General features: G+C 42.9%; 1 protein-coding gene across 1 annotated transcript in view; it reads right to left on the reverse strand.

Moving 5' to 3' along the window:
• The window catches only part of VIPR2 (vasoactive intestinal peptide receptor 2), a 1008023-nt gene that overhangs the window by 821918 nt on the left and 166384 nt on the right, over nucleotides 1–19721 (reverse strand). The window contains exon 2 of the mRNA XM_078663279.1: nucleotides 6963–7065. Within this exon, the coding sequence (XP_078519405.1) occupies nucleotides 6963–7065 (103 nt within the window). The remainder of the gene's footprint in view (nucleotides 1–6962; nucleotides 7066–19721) is intronic.

A 19721-nucleotide genomic window follows, 5' to 3' on the forward strand; every position in this document is an offset into this window, starting at 1 on the left:
AGACTGATTTGCATATGGCTTGGTCTAAACTGGGGTGGCATGGTGAGCAAAAGAACAATGGATTTAACCCAGATCTCTTGACGGGGGGGGTGAATGTATGATTTATTCAGCATTCCGTCCATAATTTGTTTGCGTAGCACTTTTCACCCTAAGTGGGATGGGTATGCCCAGACGTGGGTCTCTTGCTCACTGTACCACTGGATTCAAGCTAGCCTGCCTGATGAAGGGTAATACCCAGAAACCGGTCCCAGGATGCTTGTTTCTGGTCCAGGGAGAACCTGGCTTGGCAGTTCGGTCTGGACTGTTCCCATGAGGCACAGGGCGAAGACTGATTTGCATATGGCTGGGTCTAAACTGGGGTGGCATGGTGAGCAAAAGAATGAGGCCCCAGGATGCTTGTTTCTGGCAGATCTCTTGACTTGGGGTGAATGTATGATTTATTCAGCATTCGGTCCATCATTTATTTGCGTAGCACAATACTGTTTGAAGGCATGAGATGTCAACTGCACTCCGTCATCACTCAACAAAGTGATGGGAATTCCCTCAGTACAAATTACATGATCAAGAAACATCCGTACTGATTTCATGTCTTCATTCACCACTACCTTTACCACTGACCACCTTGGAATCAAATCCATGAGTACAATGAAATACTTTTAGGATGGTCCCACCGGTCCCATTAAGTCAATGGCAAAGGGGTCCCATAGGATTTTAGGGCTGTGACTTCACTCATAGGAATGTCTGAAGGAATTTAACAGCTCTAGAACATTTCATACAGTCCCTGACCATATGTTCTATTGCTGAATTAAATCCCAGGCACCAGAAATATTTCTTAACTTCTGATTTACTCCTTCCAATACAAAAAAGTTTTCCTGGCATAAATGGAAAGTACTGCTTCTTAGACTAAGAAAAGATAAAATATTTTCATTCCTCAAAATCACTCCATTATCCAAGGATAGTTCAGACCTTACTTCCCAAAAGGATTTAATAGTATCTGATAGACTCCTCTTGTGTGGCCACCTGCCTGAAATGTATTTTGGTGCTTCTTCCAACACAACGTACTTGTTATATTTTTCCACCCATTCTTCTTTTTTTACTGCTGCTGATCCGTTTTCATGTATGAGTGCTATGTGAAACTCATTCCACTTGTCATCCTCACATTCCTCTAACTGTACTGGCACGCTAGAAAGAAAATCTACCACTACATTTTCTTTCACAGGCTCATACACAACGTTGTAAATAAAATCCTTCATAAGCATGAATATTTTAGCAATTTTTGCAGATAGCAGTGACCGTACCCTTTGTTGTCAGTAATTTCACAAGGGGTTTGGGATCACAATGAATAGTTATTAGTTTAGTCCACAAAAATGCTCTATAATGGTCAAGAGCCCAAGCACAAGCCAACACCTCTTTTTCTATTGTAGAGTACTTTTCTTTAGTAGTCGTTAAGGAGCTTGATGATAAAGTTATCACACACTCCTCATTCTTGCCATTCATTTGAGACAGTATGGCACCTAGCCCCTTGTTACTAGCATTGGCTGGCATGACACAATTTTCACATGGATCAAAACTGCATAACTTTGTTACATTAGTTATACAATCTATTATGTCTGAAAAATATTTGTCACACTGTTGTGACCACACCAACTTTCTCCCAATTTTTAATAACTATCTGATGTTGCAACATCTTTCAGAAAATCTAGGTGTACATTTGGCACAATAATCAGCAATACCTAAAAATGACCACATATCATCCTTGATTTTTAGTTTAGCTGCATTCTTAATATCTTGAACCAGTGATGGTTTTGGTTTCACACCGTATTCATCATTACATGACCTAATTATGTAACACTCCTTTCTACTAATGTACAATTTGTAAATTCCACTGTCAACCCCTTTGATTCCAGGAAGGTTAACACCTTCATCAATTTAGAGTCATGTTCTTTCAAGCTCTTGTCTACTATCAGAATCTCGTCCTGAAAATGTTTTATTCCTTGTTCTTTACTAAACAAATTGAACAATAATCTTTGGAAAACCTCCACAGTTGATGATAACCCAAAGGGCATGGTTCTAAAGTGGAAACAGCCGTCAGGCGTAATGAAGGCTGTCCATTTTTATGTAATCAGAAGTTAATGAAAATTGATGGTACGTAGAAGACAAGTCAATTATCTAGATCAATTTTGCATCCTTCAACAATGTAACCATTTCATTGATCTTATGCAAAGAAAACTTGTCAATAATAATATTATTGTTTAAACTACATAGATCGATACAGCCTTATCTTACTTTTGCTGCGACCAATGGAGAAATCCGCTCAGACGTCTCTATTGGTTCTATCAACCCAGAAGATACACATTTTTTTAATCTGTTAGAGACTTCTTCCCTTACTGCCATTGGTACATTCCTGACTTTATGTACCTTGGGACATGCAACTTTCTTCAACCGGATCTTGTGTTCAAATCCAATTAGGCTGCTCACTCCTTATTAAAGACTTTTGGAAAATAATTTAACAAAAGGTCTACCACTGCTGTGCCTTCATCTACATTCAAGACTTGTTCCTTACTATTGAGGTACAGAATGATATGTAAATTGCCCTGATTCCACTAGCACAGAAGGACCTTCTTTTTTGCTACATTTAATTTACTGTGTGACATCCTTTGTTTAAATGTGAATGTTAACCACCTGAATCGTAGGATATCCATTTTTTCTCCCCCATACATTTCTGGATTTACATCGGATTCAAGCAAAGATTCCCCTATTTTGTCTACAAACTTCTCTTTCCAAACATTCTCATTGACAAATTTGTGGGGTGAACTTGAATCACCATAAATGCTTATCACCACCCCATCAATTGTCACCTAACACTCTGGTTTAGTCTTCAATGTATCATCATAGATATTTAACATTAATTTCTCTTTTACATCACTAACCATATTAAGCCGTCACTATCTCAATCCTGATCTTATGCATTCCTTTCAGCATCCACAAATTTCTCATACACACACTCCACTCATTTCTTCCTATGACACACTTTGGATAGTGACCTTTGATTCTGCAATTACTACACTTCTGGTTTAGTGCAGGGCAGCTTTTTCTTTAAGCAAGGTATTCCCTGCTATCGCATCTATAACACCTGCTCTTATCTTTTCCTCTAGGTTTATATTTGCCTCGCTCAGAATAGGGTTTGTCACTACCCCCTTTGAAAATTCTGTTTACTGAATTGGTGTCCTTCTCATCTTGTTTCAATGCCACTGCACATGTCTCCAACATTTCAGCTTTCTGTACTATTGCTAAAAGGGTCTTCAGTGATGAGTCTCCATGTATTGCAGGATTGCAAGCATGCATTACGACCTGATCCCTAATCACGTCTTCTTGCAAGGTACCAAATTTGCAATCAACCACTAATATTTGTAGTTTCAATTCTGGTCTGTTTGCATTGAAAGAATTTGCATCTAATGATGCCCACACACTTTAGGAGCAAAATATTTATATTTATTCCTCAACAACAGCTAAAAAACATTAATATCGCCCACAACAGGCATTTTTGATAATCGGGTGTACATTTTAAACGCCATCGGACCCAGAGAATGCAGTAGAATCTTCTTCTTTTGTTCTGCTGACATTTCCTCAGCATCATCAATGGCAGCAATGTAATTCATAAAAAAATCCTTCCATTCTGCCCATCTCACGGGTGGCTCAGAACCCGATGACCAGAAAGGTTGAGGTGGGCTGGTGCTAAAACTCTGGGTACACTTTTTTTTAAATCAAAAGGACTAGTTTAGTGAAAGTTAAAGTCCACTCTTCTTCGCCATTAAATGCTGTGCGCAAGTTTCTCAAATCTGTATGCTGTGGCATAAGAATTCCACAACACATCTCTTTGGGCAATTAGTTAAGCAGTTAGTATTTATTGTGCATCGGTAAACTTACATGACAGTATATTTCACAATCGGGTCTCATACTTTCTACAATTTCAAAAGTGCCTAGCCACCTTTCAGCTTAGGGAATCTCATCATGTGACAACCATTTCTAAATAACTTTCCAAGAATTAAAGTCCATAGACCTCAGCTTGCTTTAAAAGTAAATTACAGGAGATGTTTTGTAGTTTTGAGCTTGGTCTAACAGACTAAGACGAAGTCATGCCATAAAATCATAAAAGTGCTCTCACACAATAATTGCAGCACTAAACATTGCTGCACTCACAACTGCGCATGTGGATAACAAAGTTTTTGCCAGAAAAAGCCTCTGTTCGAATACTATAATCACTCATTGGCGACACAGAGGCATAGTCCTTCCTTTGGAGCATTTCACCCGCCTCAGGTATCTTCCGGTAGGGGTACCATCAAGCATGTCAGAGATTGCAAAATGCTGATCTATCACCTGCGCCGTCCCCTCATAAGAGGACGTTATTCTGTAGCAAAAACGTACCGCAGGATTTAGACATTGGGAGTATGGGAGTATTCAACAAAAACAAGTAAGATCCCTATCCACTTCAATCCAAACCAGTTCAAACTCTTACTTATCGTTTGCACACACACATGTAGTTTCATGGTGCTATCAATTTAGGACAATCAGCAGCTTTTCAAAAGTTTTCTAAAAGCTAGAAGAGTGTGTGGGATTCTCAGACAGAAGGTCAACTTATACCAACAATGTGAGGCTGAAAGCTCTGCCCTCAAATCTGACTATATGAGGTTTGAGGATTCATTGATAGAAAGGGCACTTAGCCCGATATGGCTATAGTATATGTACAGGTGCTAAATTTTAAGCCAGAAAAGAGGGAAGCTTGATGCATAATTCATATAGATTCCAAACCTATGTACTTAAAGACGAGGAGACATGTCAGCTGTGTGAGGGGAGATAAAGTCATAGGTACACAACACAAGTGACAGATTATCATAACATTTTGAACATGCTGTAGGCACTCAAGTAAAGTTTTACAGAAGGGGACATGTGACATTACAAAGCATGCCAATACAACACTTGCATTTGTCATACCTTGACCTCTACTACACAAGACATCACATCATGGATCTTTACTACACTTTTTGTGGTGTTTTACACTCACACACACACACAAATGCATGCACATACACAAACTCATATATATATAACAAAGGTTAAAGTGACATTATAGTTAAGTGAAAATGTCAGCAGTACAAAAGCCAACAATTTAAACAAAAAAAAACACTGAAATGCACAAGTTATAGTTAATTGAAGTAACTATAACTTGCCTGCCAACCAGAAACAGTGTTGTTAACAATTAAGTAATTTCAGAAGTTGCATTAATATTATCAATGATGCCATAGAACATCATGAGTAATGTAATATGTGATGTAATAAGCAGTAGATGACGAGGGTGGAGTTATTGTTACTCAACTATTTAATGGGGGAGGGGTCAGCACGCCCCATCCACATTAAAAAATAAAGTGGCAATTCTACCTCATGTGTTATTATCACTACTGTAAATTTGCCCTGTTCATTGCTTTTGTAAATGTACATGATTGTGTAGGAGAACTGATGTGCTGTGTTGACATTCTAAATATACTCTGGTAAGCAGTTATTGAAGCAAAGTGAATTACCTAGAGTTTGGCAGGCAGGGTACTCTGCCACAAATGTGGCGCTGTATCCTGTTTGACAAATTCACCGTTCCAATGTTCTGTTTAGAGTTGGGGGATCTGACAGGTTTCGAATAGCGGAAACTATGCTGGCTACGCCAGTGAAACCTTTGAGCGATGGCTGTATTACATTGGACCTTTGGTCAGTCGACATTAGACCATACAAAGTCTTTAAAGCAGACAATCCAGTGTCATATTCCATAAGATCAGGACCTCCTAGAAATGCCTCATGGTCACAAACTGAAGACATTAAAAGATCCTCATATGGTGGGATAAAAGACGGTTTGCAAACAAAAAGGAGTATTGAGGATACATCTTTCTGGCAGAAGTGGCAGAGGCAACAAGCATTAGTAAAGCCACAAGTAAAGCTCACGTTTGAGACCTATTGGCTTTCCCAATAGTTTTTAGCCATGCTGCACAGCATCTCTAATGCTGTGCAGAATGGGTTAAGTAAAACAAAACAAAAAACTTTCGCACAGCTGCCCATGTAATTTTGCAGGTGCATGCACTAGGCAGGCGTGAACCGACAACATGACACAGATACTTTTTTTTTGTTTTTAGTTCTTACTCCAAGTCAGTTCGATATATTAAAGCAAAACAAAATTGTTTTTTAAATTTTTTTGAAGTGCGAAAGGGGGAGTGGAAGCAACAGGGAATAGAAGCAATGAGAGGGCGAAGCATCAGGAGTGGTCGGCAGGAAAACACATGGGAGAGCAGAGGGACACCGAGGCAACACGGGGAGAGCAGGAGTGGATGCAACATGGAGAAGTAGGCGGGCAAGCACAACAGATGGGGGTGGGGCGAAGCACATGGGGACAGGCAGCAGAATAAGCGGGAGAGAAGTACACAAGAGAGATGGCTCCGTGAGTGATTACACAAAAAGAAAAAATATTTCCCTGAAATCGAGCACAAACACCAGGCAGATAACACAAATGTTAGGTAAAGATACAATGATCCATGGGATGGGAAAAGACAAGACTGACCAGCTGGGACATGACTAGGAAGCCTACTAATGAGAGGTACAAAAGACAAAGCCAATAGTAAGCAATGCAAGAAATACATTTCTAGGTAAATCCCCAATAAGTCTTTGCAGCCAGACAGCGATGTTATCTTGTAGGCTTCGACCTAAAAACGGACAATTCATTAAAAAAGTGTAATGGAATGTGGATGAGTACGGTTCTGTAAAAGGCAGGAGTGAAGATGGAGAGATTAAATGGTCCATGTGATTTGATTAAGCATTGAAATACACAGACTGGCTGGCATTGTAACTTTAATCTGTCATAATATTCAATGCATCTATCTTGCAGTTTACATAATAAGGCCAAATAGTTTATGAACTGTTATACTTGCCTTTGACATCTTCCATTGCTTGATTGCTTAGGAAGTTTTTGCATTTTATTTCTTCCTCATAGATTTCCAGCATGAGTCTGCATTCAGGGTGAAAGGCATTGACCTATTGATAAAAAATACACAGGTAAAAAAAAAGCCACATTGAACTGTACATTTGCAAACAATCACAAACGCAGGTGTGAGGCGGAACATGGTGGATGAAAGACAGGCCACCAGCATTCAACTAGAACTAGAAAATGTTTTGGAACCACTTGGCACCTCACCTCTGTGGCCCTAATTACAAGTTGCATCTGTACTTTGGTCGGATTAACAACATGGTAAAGATGAATCCAAATTTACTGTTACCACGTGGTAAACCCACCTAGTACCATGCAATAAAGAGTTGAACCACTTGGGATGGAGAATCCACAATTCTGTGGTATTGAAAGCATACATTTACCATCGGATCTAAGCAGAGGGCAAATGTATGCTGCAGAATGAGTAGGGTGGGGGATGAGGGAACTAGGTGGGGAGAATAAGGGAGGAAACGGAAAACATTTTTAGAAGGGGAGAGAATTGCATGATTTTCTCAATTAAAACAAAAACGGGAATGAGACTTGGTTGCTGCTGCAGCCAAAATCTACTGTGATTTTCTCGTCTAACTTTACTGACTGAAAAAATCTAGTCTGATAATTCCTCCCTCCCCAGAACAAGCATTGGCATTGCCAATAGGTCTCGCTTGTGGGACCTTATAAGTATTTAGTTTTGCAGCACAATATCCTTGTTGCATAATCGGATATTGTGTTGCAAAACTAAATACTTATAAGGTCCCACAAGCGAGACCTATTGGCAATGCCAATGCTTGTTCAGTTCATGTGCGAGGCGAGCCCAGCCCGGGCAGGTGACTGACTGCTCATGACTGCCTGCTTTGCTGAAGCGCTCACAGGGCGGGAGGAACTTTCCACAACATCTCAGAAGCCTGTGCAAAAGCATGTCAGTCAAAGTGACGATTACACGGGAACTCCCAGAAAAGGGTTACATGGTGCACTCGCCAGGCGCTGTATGATATACAGGGCACTGTGTGCGATCCTAATGAAGAGGATCTGGTTTCTTTGCTGAGCTCAGGGGTCTGATAGTTACTATGGGCCCAGGCACAGTGGTCTGGGGCAGTGATTGAAGTGTGATACTCGATTGACGTGTGCTCAATCTAATAGAGATTTGGGGGGAAGAGTTTGCCTGAAGATGGGACGCGCTGGAGAAGCTTCCGGCACCAGGGGCGACGAAAAACTACAGCCAGAAATGGAGCATGGTGAAGCAGTGAAGAAGTGGGCTTGCGCACAGGAAGTGCTGCTGCGAACGAGATTGACGCCAAATCGACAAATGTAAACACCGCAGAAGGGAGGCTGGTAACGGGACGAGAAACAGAGTAAAAGGGAGAGTGGTAGGTGAGCACTGAAGGAAGAGAGCTGCGTGAGGACGCGAGAGTGGGACAAAAAGGGGATAAGCTGCAGGGTACTCACAGCACGGCCCACGGGAGTGACGAGCAAGTAACAAGTTGTAGTTTTCACCAATACAAGTCAAAACAATATAGTGCACCTCGTGTTCACGCAGCTCAAGCTGAAGGGGGAGGGGGTGCGAGGGATGAGGGAACACGGCCTGGGGGAAGCTGGCTGGGGAGGGGGAGGAGAAATGCAAGGAAGGCTGTGTGCGGCGTAATTAGGGGAGGAGAAGCCGAGAAGCCGCAGAGCGCACGCTGGGCGAAGCCCTTTGATGTGCTGTGCGGCAAATGGAGGGAGGCTGATGCGCGTTCATGTTTGAACACGTGGTTCACGTGAACTTGATGAAAACGCCAGCAAAAAGCTGGTGGTTTCACGAGAATTTTCGCCACTTGAATTCTCGCTCCGCTCGATGCGCATGCGCGCATCGATAGGTCGCGAGACCTAAAAATAGGGTGTGGGAAAACCTAACTGGTAAAAAAGCAGAATCCTTGAAAGCACAAGGTAACTTTGGAACACATGCATCCAGGTAGGATTTTGCGAGTCCTTAATTGCGATTATTAAGGAATTGCAATTAAGGACTCGCAAAAGCCTATGCATGTAGGAATCACTATAAAAATAGCAATTTCTAAACAATTCTTAATTGCAACTCACAATTTGCGAGTCGCAATTAAGGAATGGCTACCCATGCATTCCTATGGGCCTACAGACCCATAGGAATGAATGGGAGATTGCATGCGCAATTTGCGAGTACCATTAGGTACTCGCAAATTGCGCATGCAATTTGAAGGGTTCATGAGTGTCAAAAGGACACCCTGTGACACCCCTGACGTGCACCCATGTTGCACACAAACATGCCCCAAGGGCATGTGTGCGCGCGATATGAAACTATGAAAAATTCACTTTAGTGCAAATTATGAACAGGTAATTGCTCAGTAATATGCGGCCCTAAATAGCAAAATCGCTATATAAAAGTGGTTCTTGCATTACATTTAAGGAATTGCAAATTGCGATCCCTTAAATGCAATCGCAATTTAGGAAATCGCAATAAATTGAGATTTCTTAAATTACGAGTGCAGTACACCTTGATGCATCGCAAAAGCCCTTTTTGCTCGCAAAAAAGGTTGATGCAAGTGCCTGCAAGTTCTGCCTCACTCGCAATACACCCTATGTGTTGCATATATGCCTGTACAAAAATGTTGTACACAGGGTGGAAAATCCGTTGTTGGATGTAACATCTCTACGGGCCAGATTCCAGAGATTTCGGCCTGGATTACAAATGCCTCCTCAAAGACCCCAGTGAAAATACCTGTCTGCATTTTATGAATCGCAATTATTTTGAAGGCAGATTTTTCCTCCAGGGAGCCTGGATTATTTGCAGTGATGATTTAGTGACTCAGGGCCAGATGTACTAATATTGCGAACAGCAATTTCCTATTGCGATTATCTCCGCATTGCAATTAGGAAATCGCTCATCCTTATGTATGTAACTTTTTTAAATTAGCAATTCCTAGTGGGTCGCAAAACAACTAACTTATTCATGCCAATGTATAGCGCATTACAGTAGTCAAGTCGCGAAGCGACAAGAGCTACCACCACTTGCTTCTGCGCCTGAGGGGATAAATAGTGTTTTATTTTTCTGAGTATTTTAATAATACCCCAACAGGTCACAACCGTTCTGTTTACCTGCAAGGACATGGAGAGAGCGGGGTCAATCAGCACTCCCAGGTTCCGCGCCGACTCCGTAGGCATGGGACAGGCTCCCAGAGAGGGCGGCCACCAATCAGGCGACCAGATGTTCTGGTTAGGGCCAAACACCAAGATCTCAGTCTTCTCGCCGTTCAGTTTAAGTGAATTGTGAATCATCCACAAGGAAACTGCTTCCATGCAGCTCCTAAAACTGAACGGCGACAAGTTCCCCAGATGGGAAAGGGACACCAAGAGCTGTGTGTCATCGGCATAGGAGACTACCTCCATCCCGAAAGATCTTACGAGCCTACTAAGCGGGGTCACGTAGATGTTGAATAGGGTCGGACTTAATGCCGACCCATGTGGGACCCCGCATTGCACTGGAAGGGATGGAGATAGGAACTCTCCCAACTTGACCCTCTGCACTCTCTGGTCCAGGAAGGAGGCCAGCAGACTCAGAGCCGTCCCTTCGACCCCTATCTCCCTCAAGCGGGATGTTAAAACCGAAGGAGACAGGGTATCGAAGGCAGCTGTCAGGTCCAAAAGGACCAGAATGGTAGTGTGTCCCTGGTCTACCTCCATGCGGATATTATTCAAAACCACCATAAGGGCCGACTCGATACTATGGTACCTCCTGAATCCATGATGGGAATGATCCAGGAGACCCGAGGAGTCCAGAAAAGCCGCCAGATGTTGATTGAGATAGGTCTCCATCATCTTTGCCGGTGCTGGGAGCAAAGAGATGGGGCGGTAGTTCTTAAGCACCTCGGGATCGAGTGTAAGCTTTTTTAAAAGGGGCTTGGCGCCCGCGCTCTTCCATTGAGATGGAAAAATGCCCTCAATCCTAGCCCTGTTCATGATATCCAACAGAGGGGGCAATAGACAGTCTCTGCACTCCTTCAGGACTTTAAGGGGGCAAGGGTCAAGTGGAGACCCCGACTTTATCTTATTTAAAAGCAGATCAAGCTCCAAATAAGAAATAGGCGGAAACTCAGGCAAAGTCTTAGAGATGATGGGAAGAGCCTCCTTCGCAAGTAGAACAGGAGAGGCGGGTGGGAGAGGAATAGCAGATCTTTGTATCTCAAGATCAGAGTAAATATCCGCGATCTTAGAGTGAAAGAAACCTGCGATTTCATCGCAGAATTCCTGGGAGCTTATAACGGGATCCGGCATCTGTAACATACAGAGCGTGTCCACTATTTTGAAAAGATCCCTTGGAGAAGAAAGAGCGACTGTCAGGTTAGCAAAGTATTCTTGCTTCACCCTGACAATCTCCCTCTTATACTCCTTAAGGAGATTCTTGTGCTTGTCCCTCTCCTTCATACTCCAGCTCTTTCGCCACACCCTTTCCTGCTTCCTGCAACCCTGTCTCATGAGCCTAAGAGGCTCCGAGAACCAGGGTGCCGAAGGTTTTTTCCTAGCAGAATAGCAAGAAGACAGGGGAGCCAACACATCAACTGCAGCTCTTATACTATTAGACAGTTCCGAGGCGGCATGATTAACATCCTCAAAGAGATCAGCCTTATAGTTGTGCATCAATGGGGCCAGTGAGGCACACATGATTTTTCTGAAATTTCTCCTAGATGTAAATTTACTGGGAGCCCCAATCTTTGCCGGAGACGGGGCGATGTACAACTCCAAAGGGACCGCAAAGTGGTCGGACCAGGCCAATGGCAAGGGCACCTCTGTTTTAAGCCTTTCATCATTGGAGAATACCGCATCCAATATATGACCTGCCTGGTGTGTAGGATGTTTGACCAATTGAACAAGGTCACATGCAGATAGTAACTCCAGCAGGGCCGAGGAATCTTTAGAGTCCAAATCATCCAGGTGAAAGTTTAAATCGCCCAGGACAGTCAAACTAGCAGATCCAAAATATGGCTCCAAGATTTCAAGAAGAGACTTGCAGAAATATGTCCTAGGCCCAGGGGGTCTGTACACCAAGATGCCAACAAAAGGAGCAGCCTCTGGGGATTTAAGAAGGTAATAAAGGGCTTGAAATGAATCAGAGGGCCTGGAAAGTTGGATAGTGTGGCAGGAATGCGAGGTTTTGAAAAGAATACCAAGACCACCTCCTCTACGCCCCACTCTATCCATTCTAGCTAGAGAGTACCCGTCAGGAACAGCTTCCACCAGGTCCGGTCCCGAAGACTCAGTAGCCCAAGTTTCGGTAAGAAACACCCATGTGGGTTTCCTTGCTGTAATAAAATCCCGAAAGGCAATGTTGTTCTTCACCAAAGATCTAGTGTTGATCAAGAAACCCCATTCCTTCCTCGGTGGCACCATAGAGGAGGAGGCAGCAGGAAAGGGAGGTCTGAAAGAAGCTGACGGAGGCTTGTCATGAGTGCTGAAACAATTGCAATAGAAGGCTTCTCGAAGAGTGTCCGGGGAGCAAGAAAAGTGGCATGGAAGCCAGTCGGGTCTCAGACGAATAAGATCCTGATGGGAGTATAGAGGGTCTACCCTTGGAAACATAACAAAAACGAGTCAGGTCCAGTATAGCACAGCCCTGTAGCCCGTCCTTAGCGCGGACAGGCGCAGACGGGCTGGATTCTGGCGTGACTCTGGCGTCACTACGGCGAAAACGCAGCGCGTAGAATGGTCGCTTTATATGCAGGTCAGCGTGTCCTTGTGACAGCTGGTCTTTACATAAAACAGATGGTCCTTACATAAAACATGTTGGAAGATTGCCCTCTCTGCAGAGTTACACCCAAACATTTTGCTTTTCTACTCCCATTTTTGCCAAATTCATTGTTGTTGGCTTTAGGACTCTGGGCACTTAACTGCTAACCAGTGCTGAAGTGCATGGGCTCTCTGCTTAAAACATAGTAACAGCTTATACACAATTGGCAAAATGAAAACGCTGCGCGTAGAATGGTCGCTTTATATGCAGGTCAGCGTGTCCTTGTGACAGCTGGTCTTTACATAAAACAGCTGGTCCTTACATAAAACATGTTGGAAGATTGCCCTCTCTGCAGAGTTACACCCAAACATTTTGCTTTTCTACTCCCATTTTTGCCAAATTCATTGTTGTTGGCTTTAGGACTCTGGGCACTTAACTGCTAACCAGTGCTGAAGTGCATGGGCTCTCTGCTTAAAACATAGTAACAGCTTATACACAATTGGCACATGTAATTTACTAACAAGTCCCTAGTAAAGTGCAGTACCTGTGCCCAAGTCCTGTAAATTAGATGCTACTTGTAGGCCCACACCACTGATTGTGCCACCCATTTCAGTAGCCCCTTAAAATGTCTATTGCAGAGCCTGTAGGTGCATTTTTAAACTGCAATGTGAAACTGGCAAGTTGACCCACTTTCTAGGTCGAACCCTTTCTTTTTAAAACATATAAATCCTCCCTAAGATAGGTACTAGTCAGCCCCAAGAGCAGGGGGCAGTGTGTTTATAAAGAAGTACATGTACTTTTAAGTGTTACATGTCCTGGTAGTAAAAATTATTACATTATTTTTTCATTACTTCAAGGCCTATCTCTCTAATAGGTAACACTTAAGTACAAACGCAAGAGTGATACAGTTTTGTATTAACTTTGATAGCATTTTAATGTTGTTTTTTTTATTGGCATTCTCACTTTTATATAGTTTTCTTTTTCATTTGTAGGTCTCACCTAGGCAGCTCGCATGCGCTGTTCTAGGTGATGACCTTTAGAAATTGGTCAGCTCTTTTCAAGCACTCGTGCTTGTGCTGGCATCCACTTTGCGGGAGCGGGCAGCGGCGGGCACGCTAATGGAAAACAGATGTCCCACGCACCGCTGCTTGCTCCCCCAAGGTGGATGACAGCACAAGCACGAGTGCTTGAAAACAGCTGGTTGCATATTCCTCGTTGCCCTCTCTATCCTTTCTCAACTGATTGTCTTACCGTTGCTTTGCCATCGCTTTCTGCCAGTTTGCTTTTTTTGTATAACGCTGCCCTGTGGTAACCGGGAATGCCAGGTTTGCAGGTCTCTGTCGCTTCGCGGGCCGAGGAGATCGGACTTTGCCTTCTCGTGCTCGCTTTCTCTGGCATTTCAACTTTACTTTCGATTTAGAGAGATGTCAAAGACGACCTAATTTGTGTTAGGGTTGTTTGGACACAGAAACAATATGATATTTAGGTGAAGTGCTATTCACTGTGCAATCTCCTTTTCATTCTTCCCAGTGCACTTCACTCAATTGCGTCTCCTGGGCTCATGACCATGCACTCCGCTGGTCTTGCTTAGCCCCTGCCTAGCCTTGTCAGAAAAGCAAGTCAACAAAATTACGCCACCCAAGTATGTTTTGCACAATTAATATTCCATCGAGCTTATAGATTTTCGAAATAATATAAATTAGCTGTATACACCCGTTTCATTCATGTGCAAAATGCCACTAAACACTTTGTTTTAGGGAGTAAAATTATTACATAAATTAAAACAAAAAATTCTGGGATTACATTTGGTGTAGAGGGCTGAAGACACAGGTTTCTGTTAACCTTTGTGCGTCAGATGCCTTTATTTTGTCTCTTTTTGTCTCACTTCAAGTCATGCTTTTACGCTTCTTTTACATGTTTACTCGGAGCTACAGGATGGTGACAGCCCTGCTGTAACGAGGCCCAACAATTAAAAGCTATGTGTAGTTTTTTAACATTTTATGTAGGCCTATAATTATGAAAATTTCAACTTTTATAATTCCAGTATGCAATTCTTTTTTGTCTCAGTGTCTACTGTTCTACCTTCCCTATTTCTACATCTCACATTTACCCACACACTCATATTATATTTCAATTAATATCTCCTACATTCACTGTCAATATAACGCACACTATCCATTCACCCTCTTTCATGTTCACTAATTCTCACTCTTCCTTACATTACCTCACTGTCAACAACAAACACACACTCAATTTCTTTGTTTCTCGTTTCAAGAGGCTGACATAATTGCCAGCAGCCACACTGCCAATAGCTCTAGCTAAACACTTATACAGTCCTAATGGCGAGACCTATTGGCTATGCTGATGCTTGTTTAGTAACAGTGTTTATCAGTACGGTTTTTAAAGGGCTGACAGCATGGTGCGCTCTATATGTTCTAACATTGCAGGGCCTTTAGTATTTCCTTTATGCACATTATTTTGTGTCACAGTCACGTTTTTGAGTTTAACCTGCACAATATGGGTTAACAGGATCAGTTTCACCTATGGGTTCAGTATGCAAGCATTATCAGCTTATTTCGTGCAGAATTCTGTTGCTTTTTTGGATGCTGTTGCTGGTGTTCATGCTGTCGATTACGAATGGTTTCATATTCGGTAGAAATAGATTCCACAGCTGGTTACATCGTAAGTTTCACGTACAGTTTGCTCGTATATATTTTAATTCTCAAGGTTATCACATTTGGAGTCCCCTGTCACATTTGGGGGTCGATTCCGATCCTGGAAAAAACCCATCCATACGATTCGTATCCGGAGCTCTCTCCGTATGAATCGTAAACATGCCGTACAACCCGACGAGTACGATCTGGACCGGGGTAGGAGGACGCGATTCGTACGGTCCACGTCAGGTAAGGGCGATTCGTACGGAAAAGCACACAATCACATACACACCGTACGGTCTGTACACCCCATTACCGCAGGGGTACGGTGCATACCACTGCGATAATGGGGTGTGCGCACCGTACCCCGCGATCGCAGGGTATACGCACCGTACACCTAGCGAACATGGGGTATGGTGCGTACACCCCATGATCATGGGGTACGGTGCATACACCCCATGATCGCAGGGGTACGCACCGTACCCCTTCCATCATGGGGTGTACGCACTGTACCGGGGGGTGGGGGGTTCCGTACCTGTTTCGAGGCAAACTCTGCTTGTCCGGATGTTTTTGGCTCCCGTAGTAAAAGCGTCGTACCGTGCGTACCCGACATGAATCGTACTTGCTGGGTCGGAAAAACCAGCCGCGAACCGTACGGATGTCACGTTCAGTGGGTTCCGAGGGAGATTCTGACGGGGATTTGATTTGTACGGTCTCTGTACGATTAGTACGGAGTCCAGCTCCTGGTACGAATCGTACTTCGTCGTATGGGAAAAACGCTCCGTACAGCTATTCGGAGCGGTTTTTCCCCCGAATCGGAATCGACCCCTTGGTGTTTTGTATGCCTGGAAGAACATCAAACACATTTCCAATATTGTTCTGCTTTTGTGTCGCATAATATTCATCGGTTAATCTGAGCACAAATTTAAGGGTGAAATCATTTGCAGCATGTGTTGAGGATGGTTTCTGAGTATTCATTTCATGTATCACAAGTTATTTTTTGATAATTGTATATTTATCTTCCTGTTTATGTAATCATTGATGGCTGCTAATGTTTTTTTTTTATATTACAGTTACCCCTCACGAAGGGCCTTTGGCCTGAAATGCATTGAGCGAATGTCTGCATGGCTAATTAAGATGAAAGTGTATTCCGACTTGCTTCTGAAATGAGCCTGGATGGGCACTTCTGTAATTTTGAGAAAAATGGGAATCACTTTGCCTCTGTTCAGAGTTTGAAATGTTTGAATAAATGCAGTACAACAGATTATCAAGGATTTCCTGGATGAAATTCGATCTTGGTCTCTTGATTATTTCGATTTTTGTCCACATGGCTGTGCGTCTTGGATCTGGTTTGCGATGGTGCACCAATTAATTTGTGAATTGTTTATGTAATACTGGGAAAGAGCATAAGCTGAGTTCACATGACAAAATCCTGTCATGAGCATTGTTCATCAATGTTTATAAATATTAACTTTAGGTGTGCACTCTATCATACTCTCAAAAGGCAACCCACTTGCCATACCCAAACTGTCCTTTTTAATACATATAAGGCACCCCTAAGGTAGGCATTAGGCAGCCCTAGGGGCAGGGTGCAGTGTATTTAAAAAGCAGTACATGTACTTTTAAGTTGTAGAAGTCCTGGTAGAACGAAAACGATGACATTCATTTACCACACCTGCAAGGCCTATCACTCCGATAGGTTAACATTTGGATTACCTAATTACATTTTGTGAGTGTAATTTCCAATAGGGAAATTATTGATATTTCGAGTTCCTTGTCTCTGGAATTAGAAAGTTGGCATTTTCTTACTTTTACCATTCTGTGCCCTCTGCCTGTCTCTGAATACACAGTATAATAGAGAAATGGTCCTAGACCTATGATTATATTTAAGAAAATACTGCTAATGAATCAAAAATTATATATTACATAGGACTTAATCCTAAAATGGAGAAACATAGAAAAGAGCCAAATGTGTTTCTGTAAGCCAAATCAAAAGAAATACCCATCAATAATACATAACATGATGTTACATCCAGATATATCAATTCACAATTTATTTCACATTAGTATATACATATTCATAAAAACAGTTTACAAAAATCAACGGGATGCTGCCAGATGCAGTGAAGAGTGCAAAAAGGTTTGTGGTCAAGTGAAAGAATAAGAAAGGGATTGAAAGGAAAATCAAATAATTTCAAAAATAAGGTATAATTCCTTACATATGAGCCTGACCCACGTCTTTATTCAAATGATTCTAAATGGCATTATTCAGGGAAGGAGGGTGCGGGAAAGAAAAGGGGTTAGGGTTCAGGCTTCACAATTGGGGGGGGTTTGTTGACGTTTCGACCCTTGCGCATTGGTGGGTGGATCAACACTTCAGCTACGGGTCTTCCTCAGGACGGGGGGGGGTAGGAGAGAACCTAAATTGTAGTAGGACAGCGCCCCAAAAAGGGAGGTTAGCCACCAATAAACGATGTGCTCTAATCGTCAAACAAATGAAAAAAGTGTTCTCTTAGTCCATCAATGACGAGAAATGTTCGCCGGAAAGGTCAATTCCGAAAGCGGGTCAGAGCAGCTTACTCAAAATGACCCATGTTTCCAAAAACGCTGCTAGTTAAAGGCACAGCCAGTAAACAAAGGTCCTGGCTCAACTCTTTCAGTTTGCTTGTTCGTGCTACTTCCAGATACTCAGGTTTTCATTTACTTGAACCCCGACCGAGACGGTCGGGTTTGCTTAGGGAACGCCATCTCGGTCGGGTTTCAAGTAAATGAAGCACTGCCTCACTGACAACTGAATAGGCTGTGTCCTGTCCACACACAATAGGGATTACCGACCATGCATTTTCACTCCAGTCACCTTAGAACCACAACAGGGGAGGGAGAGCATCTATGCAATTCAAATGCATGTCTCTAGAAGCTTCTCCCCACTTCAAAAGCACAACTGTGTATAAAAAAAGAACTTCCGACACTACCACTTCAGTACACTTCTCAACCCGAGGACATTCAGCCAGGAAGAAGGACTGCTTTGCTGCTGAAAGTACTGTCACTCTGGACTTTGCTGAACAACTGCTTTACTCTGCCTGCCCTGCTGCCTTCTGTTCTCTTTGTGTGGGATTGAGAAGGACTGGACCTGCACTCTCTACATCCCAGAACTAAAGTGAGTCTAGAGGTTTGCTGGCTTTCCTCCTGTTCTGAAGTCTCAGGGACACCAAAGACTTCCAACAACCTTGCTACAGCCTCTGGACCCTGCCAACTGTGGGTGCCTGGCAATTGGTGCCAATCCAGTCCCGGGCCCTTAGAAGTGGGTTTTCTGGCTGTTTTCTGCACAATTCACGCATTGACGACATTACACTGATCAGCATCGGTACACTCCCCTCAACACCGATGCATTGCCACTGCTGCTCGTCCTCTATTACCGATTTATCTCTGACTTTGTGCGGCCCGGCGCCAAAGCAGCGCTTTGTGCTCCTTGCTTCACCAACAGCCCAACGGTTCGATAATGACACATCACCCCAATGTCCATCACATTTTGACTCTCGACTTATCTTCGACTTTGCACAGCTTGGAACCAATGCATCGCCTACATCTGTGGGATTGACAGCAATGCATTGCCTCCTTCGTTCCACGCATTGCCCTTGACGTCGACACATCTAAAGTAGTGTTCAGCGGGCCAAAGCTGGTCCCTGCATCTTAGCCGCATTCCATTCTGGTCGGCCTGGACATTAGGATCTGATCCAATCAAGTGTGCCCAGATTGCCCCAGTTAGCGCTATTAGTTTCTAAGCACTACAAAAGAGTTTATTCTTTAAAAATTCATATCTTGACTTCTACTGATTGGATTTTCTGTCGTTTTGATCTTGTTTTACTCATACTAATATTCTCTATTGTTCTATGCTAGTGTGGAGTATTTTTGTGGTCTTTTCACAGTGTTGCTGTATTAAGTGTTAAACAAATACTTTGCACATTGCCTCTTGAGTTAAGCCTGACTGCTCCGTGCCAAGCTACCTGAGGGTGAGCACAGGTTTATTTAGGATCTGTATCTAACTTACCCTGACTAGGGTTGTGCTCTCTCCTTGGAGAGGGTGCATATCTCTGCCAACTAGAGACCTAAAGTCTAACAAAAAACAAGAAAGGTGTTATGGTGCATTAGTTTTAAAGACTGTGCAGTCCCTTTTTCATATTACCCTTTTAACAGTACCCTTAGCATAAACAGGTACATCCATGGTCTGAAATGATATAGAACACTGAATGTCTACATTTTACAGTCCTAGACAACACATCTGTCTTACAATAAATGTAATCACTTTGGGACTCATCCA

The sequence above is a fragment of the Lissotriton helveticus genome, chromosome 10 (assembly GCF_964261635.1).
Source record: "Lissotriton helveticus chromosome 10, aLisHel1.1, whole genome shotgun sequence".
Classification (NCBI taxonomy): Eukaryota; Metazoa; Chordata; class Amphibia; order Caudata; family Salamandridae; genus Lissotriton; species Lissotriton helveticus.